The sequence below is a fragment of the Chironomus tepperi genome, unplaced genomic scaffold (assembly GCF_022539635.2).
Source record: "Chironomus tepperi strain 1889 unplaced genomic scaffold, CSIRO-AGI_Ctep_v1 contig_369, whole genome shotgun sequence".
Lineage (NCBI taxonomy): Eukaryota > Metazoa > Arthropoda > Insecta > Diptera > Chironomidae > Chironomus > Chironomus tepperi.
In genome coordinates, this window is record NW_027226491.1 from 44,601 (window position 1) to 59,679 (window position 15,079).

The following is a 15,079-nucleotide window of genomic DNA, read 5'->3' on the forward strand; positions in this document are numbered from 1 at the left end:
TTAAAATTTAAATTTTTCTCTCGACGAAATTTTAATGGATATTGAGTAGATCACGTTAATTTGTCTGGGTTTAGTCAGCTCTAAATGCGCTACATCTTCATGAATATTTTGAATTCTTTTTTGATTCTTAATGAACTTTAGCTTAAGTTATCTATAATTAATGGATCTTACAATGTAAATTGTTATTGTTATTCGATGGGGCAGCTGTAAAAGAACGAGAAGAAAAATGTAATTTGAATAAATTCTCTCAATTTCTCTATTCGTCTTGAAAATGCCATCGAAATTGATTGTTCAAATTAAAATGTATTCTGTAATAAAAATAAATAAAATAACATCGAAGTGATTAATCAGCACTTTTAAACAACGACAAAACTCTCAACATACAAGTATTACTAGATAGATACTTTTTGTACAAAAGAGAATGTTAAGAGAAACAGATAATTATGTCACATTGATCGCATTATCATTTTTCAATAGAAATTTCTATATATATATACATATAAAATTTAATTTATGAGCATTCATTACAAATGGTAAAATGAATGGCAATAAAAAAAATTATAATAATAATTTCAAGATCAATTTTATCTCAACTTCAATATCAATTATTCATTTCCATATTTTGAAGCATGATTTTGTGTATATGAAGGTGATGTTGTGTTTGCTTTGGTTTGTTGACTGAATGATTTGGATGGTTGAAGTGATGATTTGGGTTGATATGAGTGAATTAATTGGATATATTCTTGTTGAAGTGATTGAATTTGTGTTTTCTTATTGAAATCTTTTGATAAACATTGTGAAATGTAAACAAAACGGCGGGAAAAATTCAAATTATTGCTTTTCCTGGTTTAATATTAGATAAATATTACATTTTGTTGATAGTAATTAACTCTTGCCATCTTTTTTAAACAGATTGGTTACATTTGCAATCATAAATCTGTTAAGTTTGAGAAAAATTAGCAAAAAACTTTTCGAGGTGAGAAAATTTTGTTTGTTCAGTGAAATTTTATTTCAATTCATTTCAGTTTCATTCGTGTTGAATAAAATTTGAATTAATATTGACCGTTACAATTCTTACTTGACTTTCAATCATATGTGGAACTAAATTTGAATTATTATTGACCGTTACATTTCTTATTTGAGTTTTTATCATATTTTTTAAGATTTTAAGGATTCTAAATTCAAATTTGACTGAAAATGCGCCATCTTATCCAAACCTCGCATGCCTTCACTAAATTTACATTACTTTTTTCTTCTTACTTGATTTCAACATATCGAAATAGAAAATAAAACAGAACTGAAACATTGAGTCTGCTTCCTCATTAGCATTAAGGTGTACGTTGATTTAGCTTTAAATGGTAATCGAAATGGAATGCTGATAAATTGTACAAAATAAGCAAAATAATGAGATCGACTGCTTAATTTATATTTTTTTTACATTGTCTGTCGGCAAAAAAAAAAAAATGTAAAATTTATGTTGCATGCGCTCGATGAAATGCAAACATTTATATTAATGATTATAAATTCTTTTTATTTATGTAATAAAATAATTAAAGAATAGGTGTGAAGTTTACAATAATAATTATTGCTTATGTGCATTTACGCCAATTATTAATGAATTTATTTAATGCTGAAAAAAAATGCTTTATTTTTATACTTTTTAATGCCATATATGTGGGGATGAGAAACACCATAATTGAGTATGGGCAGTTCATTATACTGCAGTAAATTAAAAGTGTGAATAAAAAAAATATGAAAGATTTGCTTAGATATTAAGTGGACGGTGGATATCCCACGTGTATGTGGACAGAAATATTTATGAGTAATAATTCAAAAATTAATGATGTCCTGCTATTCCAGTTTTTTATTTTGAGAAATGAGACAGTTTTTTAATATAAATGGTGTTAAAAAATATGTTTCGTATTTGGCGTTGGAATTAAAATTGCAGTTTTTGGAGTCTTGTTGGTGGAATTGAATTATTTGATTTTAATGCAAATTTTGAAACAGAAAAAAATGATGAATTGGTTTAGAAAAGTTGAAATTTTAACGGATTTTTTTAATTTGAAAATTGAAATTCTAAGAATTTAAATATTATAACGAATTTTTGAATTTTGAAATTATGAAATTAACGAACTTTTGAATTTTGAAATAAATGAACTTTTGAATTTTAAAAAATGAACTTTAAAAATTTAAATTAATAAAATTTGTGAACTCAGACTAACAAACTTTTGAAATTTTAACCGTCAACTTTTCAACTTTTCAAATCTTAAAAACTTTTAAAATTAAAGAATTTTTAGAATTTGAATTCAAAATTGACCTAATGTATTTAAAATTATCAAGCTTTTAAATTTTGAACACAAAAACCCTTCAAATGTAGATTTTCAAATTTTGGAATTTTAAATTAACGAAATTTTGAAATTTAAATCTTAATATAACAAATTTTTGAAATTCAAATTTAACGAACTTTTGAGTTTTAAATTTAAAATCTTGTCAAATTCAAACTTTTAAAATTTTAAATTTGAAATTGAAATTTAACGGTTTTCATTATTTTACAAAATTAGCGTGTCTCATATAAATTCAACACAGATTAGCTTAAAAGTGCTTATAAAATCTTCAGACTGTTGAAAATTGGCGTCAACATAAAAACAAAACACTTAGTCTCATCTTTTTCACACTTGTAAATTAAATTTAATGAAAATTTTTTGCTTTTAGAATAAAAAAACCTTTCCATAAAATCTAAATTACTCTAAATAAAACTAGCTATGGCACAAATTTCTCAGTCACAAGATTATTCATCAAACGACTTTGTGCACTTGTGCAATAAAATTCAATTACACTCCAGTACCTTATGACCAGCTATAAAAATTAACATAACAATAATCTTGTTAATAAAATTTTAAAAAAAGTTTCAAACACGTATTGCATAGTTTAATGCCCCTTATTTTGTAATTTCATCTGAATGATGCAGTTCCATGCTCACCTCCCTCATAAAAATTGAAAAAAGTCTATAATGATGTGTTTGCAATTTTATTTTATTTTATTTATTTCCAGCCAATATAATGAGCAAACATATTTTTTTTTCTTTTTTCGTTGGTTTTCATTTCATGTTTTTATTTCACTCATTTTTATGTCTGCCTCAAATGCCAATTCCTACATAATATTGTATTAAAAATATATGTATTGAAATATAATAAAATACATGATTAGTATAGAATGAAATTGTGGATTGTTGTGGGGATGTGGCGCATTAGATTTGTAAGAAATTTGTTAAATTTTGAATTTCAAAAAACCGTTAAAATTTAAATTTTACAAAATTGTTAAAATTTGAATTCAAATTTTTTTTAGAAATCGAAATTTTCAAAATTGTTTAAATTTGATTTTTAAAAAATCATGAAAATTTGAATCATAAAAAATCGTTAAAATTTGAATTCTAGAAATCCATTAAAACTTGAATTTTAAAAAATTACTCAATTCCGAATGTTTGAATGTGAAATTTGAAATTTAAAAATAGTTAAAATTTGAATTTTGCAAAATACTGAAAAATTTGAATTTTACAAAGCCGTTAAAATTTGAATTTGACAAAATCGTTAAGATTCAAATTTGATAAATTAGTAAAAATTACAATTTAACAAAACAGTGAGAATTTGAATTTGACAAGACCGTTAAAATTTAAACTTGGCAAAACCGGTCAAATTTAAATTTTACAAAACCGTTAAAATTCGAATTTTTCAAAAATTTTCAAAAATTTCACAAAACCAGTCAATTTTGCAAAACCGTTAAAATTTGAATTTTAGAAAACCGTTTAAATTTTAACCCTACAAAATCCGTAAAATTTTATTATTTACTTCTACATCTTTATTCCGACAAACTGTCCCCCTCATTAACCCCATCAACATTCCAAGCAAGAACTGCCAATAAAAAAGAACTTTATAAAAACATTTCTTTACTCATTTTATTGTTTCGGTATTTTTTTTTATGGATTGATTTCTTTTTGTTTTTCTTTGAATCATAATTCAAGTTGAGGCACAATAAGAAGGAAGAAATGAATGAAATGGAAGTGAATGAATATGTGCGCGTAAACGAATCAACCTTATGACTTCCCATTCTTTCGAGAATTATTGCTCTATATGCTATAATAATAATAATATATATATAAAAATTATTACGATTATTGTGAATGTTTGTGCTGTATGCTGTAGTAAAAATCATCATCATCATGATTGTTGGTGGTTGTACAATAATGTTACAAATAAATATTGAGTTATAAGGTTCATATGTATGCACATGATATGAGTTATGTGACAATATTCTACCATGGTCAACCACATGAAACTAATAAAGTAGAATTTATTGAAATTATTACAATATAGAGAAGGAGTGAGACTGCATCTGCATTGAAACAATAAATTTGGGGATCTGGTGTAGGATTTGCTGCACCACTTGTACTATTGGACAGGGTTGTTGTTTTTGGTGATTTGAATGGGGTTTGGCTATATTTGTGGTAGTGTGAAGTTGAGTCCTTAGGTTTTGGGCTAAATTTAGACTACATTTATGCACGTTTTGATCAAATCATGCAATTATTTAATGTCATAATTTGGAAAATCAACGAATTTTCTGAAGATTTCTAGGAACTCAAGAATCAAGCGAACAAAAACCGAGTGATACAAATATGAAAGTCACGTACAATTAGGGTATGCGGTATCGGCTTTGATGTCAATAAATACGTTTCGCTCGGGGGATGCTCCATTTAAAAGCCACACGAAGCTCAAAGCCGATATGAACTTAATATTAATCTCAGTTGACTGTCTTTGCTTCCTTTGTGTTGGGATTCAACCATAACAAAGGTTTAGATTACTATTTTGGATAGGTTACATATTTTTGAATATTGAACAATTTTGTGACCTATACCAACCCAATAGACAAACTAAATAAAGTTCAATTGAGGTTCCAATACTCTAAAGTATAAAAAGTTGGTCTACATTAGTTGATGATTTGATTCGATGACCGTACAGATCTGTGATCCATGAATTTCCTCAGATGTCGTCTAAAGTTAGTTCTACGGCCGGATTCCGTATGCCAATTACCAACACCAAATGCAATACTGTCTATATCGAAAGCTTCCTTGTACTTCTTTTTCTAGTCATACATTAGTTGTCAACCTCAAAAAGAACCATTCAAAACAAGTGACATCACCCAACCCTCCCCTTGAATCCAAACCATCATCTCCAACCCTGCAACAAAAGGCCAACGAAGAATTATAATTCACATGAAATTTAAAAATATAAATAAAAGAAATTGCTTTATTATTTCAGGCATGATGCTCTCTTTCCACAGAATGAAAATGATACAATTTGTTTGATGGGGGAAGTATAAAGTTGAGTGAATGTAGAAGAAATGAAATACAGAATATTGGGCAAGAGAGATTTGGCTCATTGAGTTCAAGCGAAATATATATAAAAAAAAATCTTAATTTATATGCGGAAAGGAGCAGGTTGAGGCATGTTGAGGTTCTTAAATTTCGTTATTCTGGGAATTTTTTGACTTTCTGTTTTGATTGAGTTGGGGAGGATTGATGCAATTTTAATGTTTTGTGAGTGATATAATGTGAGCTTTTTTTGTTTGTTTGTGGATTTATGATTAAATTACAGCAATTAAAATAATTTTAAATTGAATTTTGTGAATGAGGCTGATTCTGGGAATGTTTGGGGGGATTTGGTGGAGGATATTCGAGTTTAATTTTGTTAAATTTATTGTGTATCGATTGATTGAGTACCTAATGACTAGTTTTAGTCCTAATTTAGTCATTTCAGACTATTTTGGGTCAGTAAGTTGCATTTTTGACTAGATTAGGTGAGGCAGTGTCTATCTAAACCAGTTTAGGCTAAGGAAAGCAAATTCGTATACACTTTTCTGATCTATCGTCTCTATATCCACCAGAAAAACCAGAGAATGCTCCATAAGCAATCCTGTTTCACTCAGGATTCTCGGCAATAAGCCAAATCGTTCTAGTTACCAACTTTGACAAGAATAGATGTATATTTTGGGATGGGATGGGGCTTGAAGGTCAATACAAGTGTGGGACTCGAACCGACGTCCTGAAATTTTCGGTTGCTTGTTCCTACCACTAAGCTACCGAGGGTTGTTTAGAAGCGTGGCACAAATCAAATCTAAAGCTTATTATACAGTCTTCATTGTTGTATTGGACCACAGTTGTGTACAGCACAAATCCAACACCTTTAATAATTTTAAAAGTCTATATTCAATAAACTGTCGATGCCGTTGAGTCAGAACTCCAATAATTTACAATATTTGTGCATTCATAAGGTTCTAGTCCCAATAAATATCCCCTCATCCTCATCCTAAATTTCCCCAATTCCACTTTAAATTCCCATTAAATTCCACATCTCATTAAGAATCCCAAAACAACTTCCATCCGCATAATTTATTTAATTTTCCTTTTCCGTCTTTTTCCAAAGAAAAATTGCATTTTCTTTTCATCTCTTGCAGTGGCTTTTGTGACACAGAAATTTCAGCACAATTCTTTTGTTGTGTCGCATTCAAACTTTTCTTCATTTATGTCAAAACATTTTTCTAATTTTTTATTTTCTTTCTCATTTCTCATTTTAATGTGTGTGTATATAGGCAAGGAGTGTCATCATCATCAAGCATCATCAAAGTGAAATAAGAGGAGACACGACGTGTGGTGTGAGACACAAAAAAAGGAATTTAAAACACAAATTAATGAGGAGCAGAAACAAATTAATTTTCATTTGAGTGTATATTATGTATGCTTAGATGCTGTTTAAATATTTAAATAAGAAAATGATGAAAATGCTGTAAAAGGAATTACCGAAAATGTAAAGTGGAAGTGCTAAAAAATAAGGATAAATTAGAATTGACACATAAATGTGTGTAAAATCTAGTCAATATTTTGATTTAAAATAAAATTAGGAGAATCACTGGAAGTTGAGAAATTCTCATGAGAATCATCATGGGAAAGGACGTGACATCATTTGTATATTATACTGTTATTTGGATTAATTTATTTTTATGCTCATATGGTAAGTGCCTTGTTATTATTATCCATAATTCCCGACATTTTTTTTTATGATCCACCAAAACATGTTTTATGATCAATAATCTGTTTCATGGCATCATCAACTTTTTTCGGTTATTTGACATCAAGCGCGAAATGTTCATAAAAATTTCATGCCAGCTAATCCCCACTTAAGTGTGGATTTTTTTCCTTCCTTTTCTTCTCCGTTGACGACCATAAAAATTATTTTCACATTTTTCTCGATTTAATTCACAAAAATTCTTTTTTATTCATCTTAGAACGCTTTAGTGCCGCACATCTTGAAACATTTTGAAAGACTTTTTCTTGACTCATCATCGTTATTGTCGTAATAAATGATCAAAAAATAGAAAAAAAAATGATATAAAAAAAATGAAGAAATGTAAATAAAAATGAGTAATAATGTTGTGAGATGTGACTTTTGTGATGCAGCTAACGGTTTTATTAATGATAAATTTTTCTATTTTAAATGAATAGAATGTTTTTCTTAATTTTGAGGCATTGTTGGTTGTGGAATTCTATTGTTGGAGCTAATTTTTGATGGTTCATCCTTCAATTTGAATTAATTCAATCAAAAATGCATTAACTTAATTTATAACGGTAATTTCACACTCAAATGTTGTCAAAAATTGTATTCAAGATGTTCAACTGCCATTCATAATTTGAAATTGAACTATTTGATTCAAAAAAGGTTCAATAAATCAATAACGATCATTTTAAATTTGAATTTGAACTTTTAAAGATTCAAGAATTACTAACGAAACTCCAAAATTCAAATTTAGCTCAAAATGAAGTTCAAAAAGCTTTCAATGAAGTTCAAAATTTCCAAACGATCATTTAAGGTTCAAAATTCATACTTTGAACTGAAATTTACTTCATAAATGTTCAACCGTTATTTCAAAATTCAAATTAAATCTTCAAAAATTCAAAAAAAGTCAAAACGTCTTTTTAAATTCAAAATATATTTTTTTCATTCAATCACATCAATTTCAACAAATTTTAGACCCAAAATCCTCTTTATTTATCCTCATAAATCGATCGTCGTGCCAGTGTATGACGTAAATTATCATAAGGATGAATTGCATAAGTCTTCAAAAGTTCCTCACAAAATTGAATTCCACGAACTGAATTCCCATGTTGATCCAATTTCGGACTGTAACAGACAATTCCAGCAAGATTAGGAATGACAAGCATAATGACTCCAGATACTCCAGATTTAGCTGGAAGTCCAACATTGAATGAAAATTGTCCTGAATAGTCATAAAGTCCACATGAATGCATCAATGATAAGACATCACGGCATGTATCAACTGAGAAGATTTTCTCATCCGTCAATGGACAGACACCTCCGTTGGCGAATGTTGATGCGACGACGCTGAATGTCTCGGCTGATGTCTCAATTGAGCAGAGCTGGAATTGAAATTTCATTAGATTTAAAGCTGCAATTATTAGAATTAAATTTGCAGCAATTCTTACCTGGAAGTAGAAGTCAAGGGACTCGAGCATGTTGGTCTTCTCTGGAAATACTTTATTTTCCTTCATAAAATATCCCAAAGCAAAATTTCGATCAGCAACTTCCTTTTCTGACAAATAAATCGAGTTATTAAATCCAAATCTTTCATTTCCGCCAGCTCTTTCCATCCATGTCTTGACCATGTCGAACTTATCAGCCATTGATCGTCTCTGATCACCATCGATGAGCGTGTATATAAGTGAAGCAGTTGCAATTGCACCAGAATTAATCATTGGATTGTGTGGCTGATTATTGTGATCCAATACCATCTCATTGAACATCCTTCCTGACGGTTCCTGTCCAATAAACTTATGGACAACGTCTGATGTTAGATATTCACATGCAATTGCATAGTTCAATGGCTTACAGCAACTTTGAATTGAAAATCCATTGCCTGTGTCACCAATTTGGAAGCGCTGACCATCGACAGTGCAAATTGAAATTCCCCAATAATCAGGAATGCTGGCTAGTTGAGGAATGTAAGCTGCATTCTTGCCTGTCGTATTTGGCTTGATCCTCCAGTAAAGATCCTCAATTGTCTTCGTGAACTTCTCAAAATTCGGAATTACAAATTGACGTTCTGAAAATTTCTTCATCAAACCACAGCATGGCGTACTGCGTCTTGCAAAATTTTCATAATCAACTTTCTTCTCCTTTTGTTCTCTTTCCTTTGTCAATTCAGCTATCTGTGAGAGTCTTGGGTCATTTTCTTGAATTCCTTGAGCCTTAATGTCGTTCATGAATTTCTTCACTGAACCTGTTGCAACGTAGGACTTGTAAATCTCTTGGATTGACTTTTCTGACGACATTTTTGAATTTTGATTGAAGAATTTGTGAAAATACGTCTAAATAGTTTGAATTGTGAATGAAAACTGATGAAAATTTGAATTAAGAGGAATTTCAAAGATTGCTGAGATGAAAGAATTTGGGAAATTTTGATGAAATTTGGAGGGAATTTTGATGTTTTTAGGGTTATTTCTATAGTTTGAGAGTTTAAGTGACTTATGGACAGATTTAGAAGATCAAAGCAAGCTGTCCTTTGGATAATTGTCCAAAATCATTTAAAAATCGAGCTTAAATTGTAGAAAATAAACAAAAATTAGGTTAATTTGACAAATGCTGATGATAAATCACTAAGAAGTTGAGATAAGTCTTCAAAATGCATCGCAACTGTGAAAAGACTATGCAAAATTAGCAAAGTAATCTGTATTTAGTTAACTAACAGAAAATCAGTAAAATTTAATGAAAAAATTGAGCAAAATATGAATTTTTTCTAGAAATTTGTTAACAGAAGTTCAACCATAGCAACACAAATTAAGCTTCGCAGTGGCAATAACACCGTAATGAAGGCTTCTTCACAACTTCTTAATTTATGTCTCTCGGATTTGCATACCAAACCAAACAGAACACATCATACTCCTTTCCAGACCTCACAACGATACATAAATCTCAACAAAAGTCAATTTAAATAAATCAGTAAAATTCTCGCTAAGAACAAGTTCTAAAAAAAAAATCTTGACAAAAATTGATAACCATCCCACATCTAATAATAAGCCACAAAATTGCTCTGCCATAATATTTCCTTCAGAATAAGAAATTCCGACATAATACTTCCACTATTGTTCAGTCCGAATACATATTCAATTATCATGGCCCCATAAATCATCATCCATGTAGTCCTCCTATAAATCAAATGTCTCATTTCAAATGAGTTTCAATCCCTTGTTCAGAGATATGAAAAAAAAAGAATGAAAATAATCCAAATTATTTCTTTCCTCTTTTATTATTCAATAATAATCATCAGCTTTGTATGTTTATGAATATTTATATTAATAAATATGTGAATCATGTATACATTTTTGGATGAGATGTAAAAATGAGAATATTTTTGAGTATAAACACCATAATGCCATTGAATAAAGAAGAAGAATATTATTAATATTAATAACATGACTTGAAGAGCCCACATATCATATCAAAAACTGAATTTCTTCCTCACAACTTTGTGGTGGCTGCATTAAAAACGCGTAAATCATTTTAAATAATCATTCAACAGAGAATCCATTATAGCGTATGATTGCATCAAATTAAGTTGAGCCGGGAATCAAAAAAACGAGTTGAATTAAATTATTGTATTTATTTGCATGACTTTTTGAATGCGATGTGATTTATGAAAAAAATAATTGAATAAGGTTTCAATTTATGTGCAGTTTGGATGATATTAGATGACATGAATAAGAATTTCGAAAGTTAAAATTTGAACTTCGAAAATTAAAAATTGAATTTTGAAAGTTAAAATTTGAACTTGGAAATTAATAAGTCGAATATCAAATTTAAATTTTGAATTTCAAAAGATAAAATTTGAATTTCGAAAGTGAAACTTTGAATTTTGAAAGTTATATTTTGAATTTTGATTATAAAATTGAATTTCGAAATTAAGATTTTGAATTTCGAAAGTGGAAATTTTAATTTCGAAAGTAAAAATTTGAATTACGAAAGTAAAATATTGAATTTCGAAAGTGAATTTTGAATTTCAAAAGTGAAATTCGGAATTTTTTACTAAATTTTTGTATTCGAGAGTTAAATTTTGAATTTCAAAGTAAAAATTTGAATTTCAAATTTTAGATTTCGAATGTAAAATTTTAAATTCCGGAAAAGACATTGTGAATTTCGAAAATGCGCCCAGTTCCATTTCAACCAAACCTGATGCACAATTATCACATTACTCTCTTGGCATCCTCTCTCACGTCAGATTTTGTCAGCTGTGATTGCACATTAATGCACGTTGGGCATTTCTTACACATTTCAGCAGGATTAAAAAAGTCTTTTTTACACATCTCCATGTCTCATGATCTTAAGTCGATTTTATTGTTGTTTGCCTTTTTCATGTCTTTCATTATAAAGCTATTAAATTCATGTTATGCAATAAAATATAAAGTCCCAGATCGAGAAACCACAATATGTGTTGTATGTCGTATACATATTGCTCGCAGTCACTCATGAAGTTGCTATTGGCATTAGAAGAGAAAATATCGAATTACAAACAGATGTAATATATCCAATTGTTGTTTTTTCTATATAAATCACATCGTTGCGGTATGAAATGCCTTATAATTATACATGCGTTTAATTTGTAATTGAGTAATGGCTCAATGACTTAATGAATGGTCCCTTTTGTAAGAGAAAATGTCTCTATAGATAAGCTATAATTATTCATTACAGCGTTGTAAGTGTCTTTATATGGAAAAAAATTATTGGAATTAATTAGAATATTATTATGGTTGTTCCGAGAGAGATATGGTTGGGTTGGAGGCTATGGAATGGGAGATTTTTGAGGTTATGTCTGTTTTTAAATACTAAATTGACTGTTGATGCAATCATTTGAAGTTTGTAAGGTTCTAGGATTATCATTCTATTCAATTCTGATCTTCTGACTGCCAATATGAAGTTCAAATCACATCTAGGTGCCTAAAGATCCAATTTATAGTGCACTACTCAGTAATGTAATAAGCAGCAAAAATGCAGCAATGACGTGGTGGTTAGAGTGTCAGACTACTGACTCTAACGATCTGGGTTCAATTCCAGGGAAAGTCTAGTCGGATTTGGGTAATTTTTCGCTATTTCCAGTCACAACTACTCAGTTTGTGTATTAACGAAACACAAATTGTCTCTAGGTACATTGCATCGGTGTCCCTGGGTCACACAACTGTCCAAATTTGGAATAAAGCAAGTCATCAGTTAAAATAACACTCAGATAACCTACCCAGAACCATTCAACTATATGTTACTCGGGCTCATCTCATTTGTTTCCATTTTTATAGCTTCAAGAAATGTGTGAATTTAATTAGTACCAAGAAATAATTTGAAGATGATATCCAACATAAAAAAATGCATATGAAACCGCTTAAAATATCATAAATTAATGAAAAGGAAAAATTACAACCATATCAAGCCTGAATGCAACCAAATATAGGCAATAAAAATATTCATTCAAAAATAAGCGATTAATTTTCAAAAAAAAAAAATTGTTTATCGCTGACCATATCTGATATATGCTCCCATAAACATATGTGAACATGTGGGCGCATCTGACAAATTTTTAATTTTTTTATATGTTACATTATGCCATACCTACCACACGTCAGGTCTATGCCTTATTCTTATTTTTTTTGTGTATTTCTAATAAGATTCTTGATATAAAATTTCTTCAGCGATGATCGTAAAGACGAAAACGAGATAATCAAGATATAGAATAAAGAGAAATGCTTTTTGCTGCCTTGTGTTGAGTAATTTAAGTTGGGGAAGGCAGAAAGAGAAGAAAATAAAAAAATTAAATTTCTTAATATAATGAAATGACACAGAACGAGAATGCATAAAAGTTTCTTTTTTTAAATTAATGCGACGTTTTATATTTCTTATTAAATTTTTTTTTCTTTTCATTATCTCTTACCACAGCATTAAGCATACATAAGATATCTCTCAATTAAGAATTACGTAGAATGAAGCGTATGTTAGCTTGGTTGTTGCTTTTTGTAATGAGTATGAGGAGAGATAATGTTGCAGAAATGATAATGGAGTGTGAATTTTTGAGCGCATCTGCAAGAAAATTGGTGAATTATAAGAGAATATGAAGATAATATGATGGAATTATCAATTTTTTCTCTGAATATTCATTAAAGAAGTTTAACGGCTTTCGAAATTTTGAATTTTTCTGTTTAAGTTCAAATTTTGAGCTTAAAATACATCAAAGTTCAATTTTTAGAATTCAAAATTCAGAAAAAATCAAATTTTTGAGTGTTAAATGTGACAAAGTTCAAATTTTGAACCTAAAATGAACAAAGCTCAAATTTTGAACTAAGAAATTGAAAAAATTCAAATTTTGAACTCAAATTGCAACAAAAATAGGATTTTAAATCAAAAATGCAACAAAATTCAAATTCTGAACAATTTAGCGGAGACACATGTACCTTTAAAAAGGTGTTTAAGCCAAGATACAGTCAATAAATTCCAAAATGGCGGATTTTTTTCTCTCCACCTCGCAAAGTTAATCCAATTTTACTCAAAATCAATGAACTTTTAAGCATCACAATTAAATTAATAATAATGTTCAGAATGGCACGAACCATATACAAAACATTTTGACCCTAAAAAAAAAATGACTTCATCTCAAAGAGTTATACTCAAATCAAAATTCGTGCCACAACCAAAGTGCAGAAACATGTTATTACAACAATGTTAATAAAAAACCTCAGCATCGTAAATGTAGAAGAAGCAAAAATTAACAACGATACCCATTTATATGTAAAGTCTATTGAGGTTTTTCATCTACTGAAATAATTGCAACAGTCAATTGAGTTGGTGGATTTTAATTGAAAGTTATGGTAGCTAAATAAGGCATTGGGTATCAACATTACATTTAATTAATTGAGGATAATGAATTAAATAAAGAATTTTTTATTCGTTAAAATTTTCTTTTAAATTTTTCATGTTCCGTTAAAAAAAATTAAGCTAATTAAGTCGTTGTAATTTCATCAATTTGCTATAAAACTTAACAATTTTGTTATAAAAATTTACATAAATTAATGATTTTTATTATCAAATTAATGAATTTAATAAAGTTGATGGTTTGCTGTGCCTTCGAGCAGCAAGTTTGAATTGAAGAAAAGAAGGAAATTGTCGCTGGTTTATTTTAGATCGGCTATTTTACTAATTGGAATCATAAAAGTATAAACTCATAAAATCTCTTTTACATGAGCAAGATTCCAAACATTCTCACACAGAAAAACCAATAATAACCCAGATACATTGAGACTTACAATTTTGTAACAATTTCAAATAATTGCTGGTAATTTTTTTTTCACAATGATTGGCTTGAAGTTTGTTCAATATATTATAGTTATTTACAGCCGTTTGAAGCTCCAATCCCTAGTTTAATTTAGTCATTAATTTTTTCGTTTGAAGTGATTATTCACGACTGAGAGAAGTGAAAATTGTTTAAATTAGTTAAATAGAAAAATGTTGCAGCAATCGATCGACTATGCAGATGACTAATTTGTGATTCTATGGGATCGGTTCTGAAGAATTCTAGCTTCAAGGGCTTTGAATTAATTTAAATTTAAACGGTTTTGTAGAATTCAAATTTCAACGATTTTGTAAATTTCAAATTCTAACGATTTTGTAAAATTCAAATTTTAAGGAATTTGTAAATTTCAAATTTTAACGGTTCTGTAGAATTCAAATTTCAACGATATTGTAAAATTTTAATTTAAACGATTTTGTAGAATTCACATTTTAACGGTATTGTAAATTTCAAATATTAACAGTTTTGTACAATTCAAATATTTGTAGAATCCAAATTTCATAATTTTGTAGAATTCAAATTTCAACGGTTATGTAGAATTCAAATTCCAGTTGTTTTACAGAATTCAAATATGAACGGATTTGTAGAGTTCAAATTTGAACGATTTTGAAGAATTCAAAATTCATTTACA

At 28.9% G+C, this 15,079-nt stretch overlaps 2 protein-coding genes across 6 annotated transcripts in view; one reads left to right on the top strand and one right to left on the bottom strand.

Moving 5' to 3' along the window:
• The window catches only part of robo1 (roundabout 1), a 170,445-nt gene that overhangs the window by 20,197 nt on the left and 135,169 nt on the right, over positions 1 to 15,079 (top strand). For 4 of the 5 annotated variants that reach the window (XM_070647020.1, XM_070647015.1, XM_070647017.1 and 1 more), the window contains exon 3: positions 6,643 to 7,061. In XM_070647020.1, the coding sequence (XP_070503121.1) occupies positions 6,980 to 7,061 (82 nt within the window). In that variant the 5' untranslated portion in view covers positions 6,643 to 6,979. The remainder of the gene's footprint in view (positions 1 to 6,642; positions 7,062 to 15,079) is intronic. The other variant, XM_070647018.1, reaches the window with a different exon arrangement.
• On the bottom strand, positions 8,093 to 9,397 carry LOC139095619 (glutaminase kidney isoform, mitochondrial-like). Its single transcript, XM_070647007.1, has 2 exons — positions 8,552 to 9,397; positions 8,093 to 8,485 (listed from the first exon to the last, which is right to left on the bottom strand). Exons 1-2 carry the CDS (start codon positions 9,395 to 9,397, stop codon positions 8,093 to 8,095), a joined length of 1,239 nt encoding a protein of 412 aa, XP_070503108.1.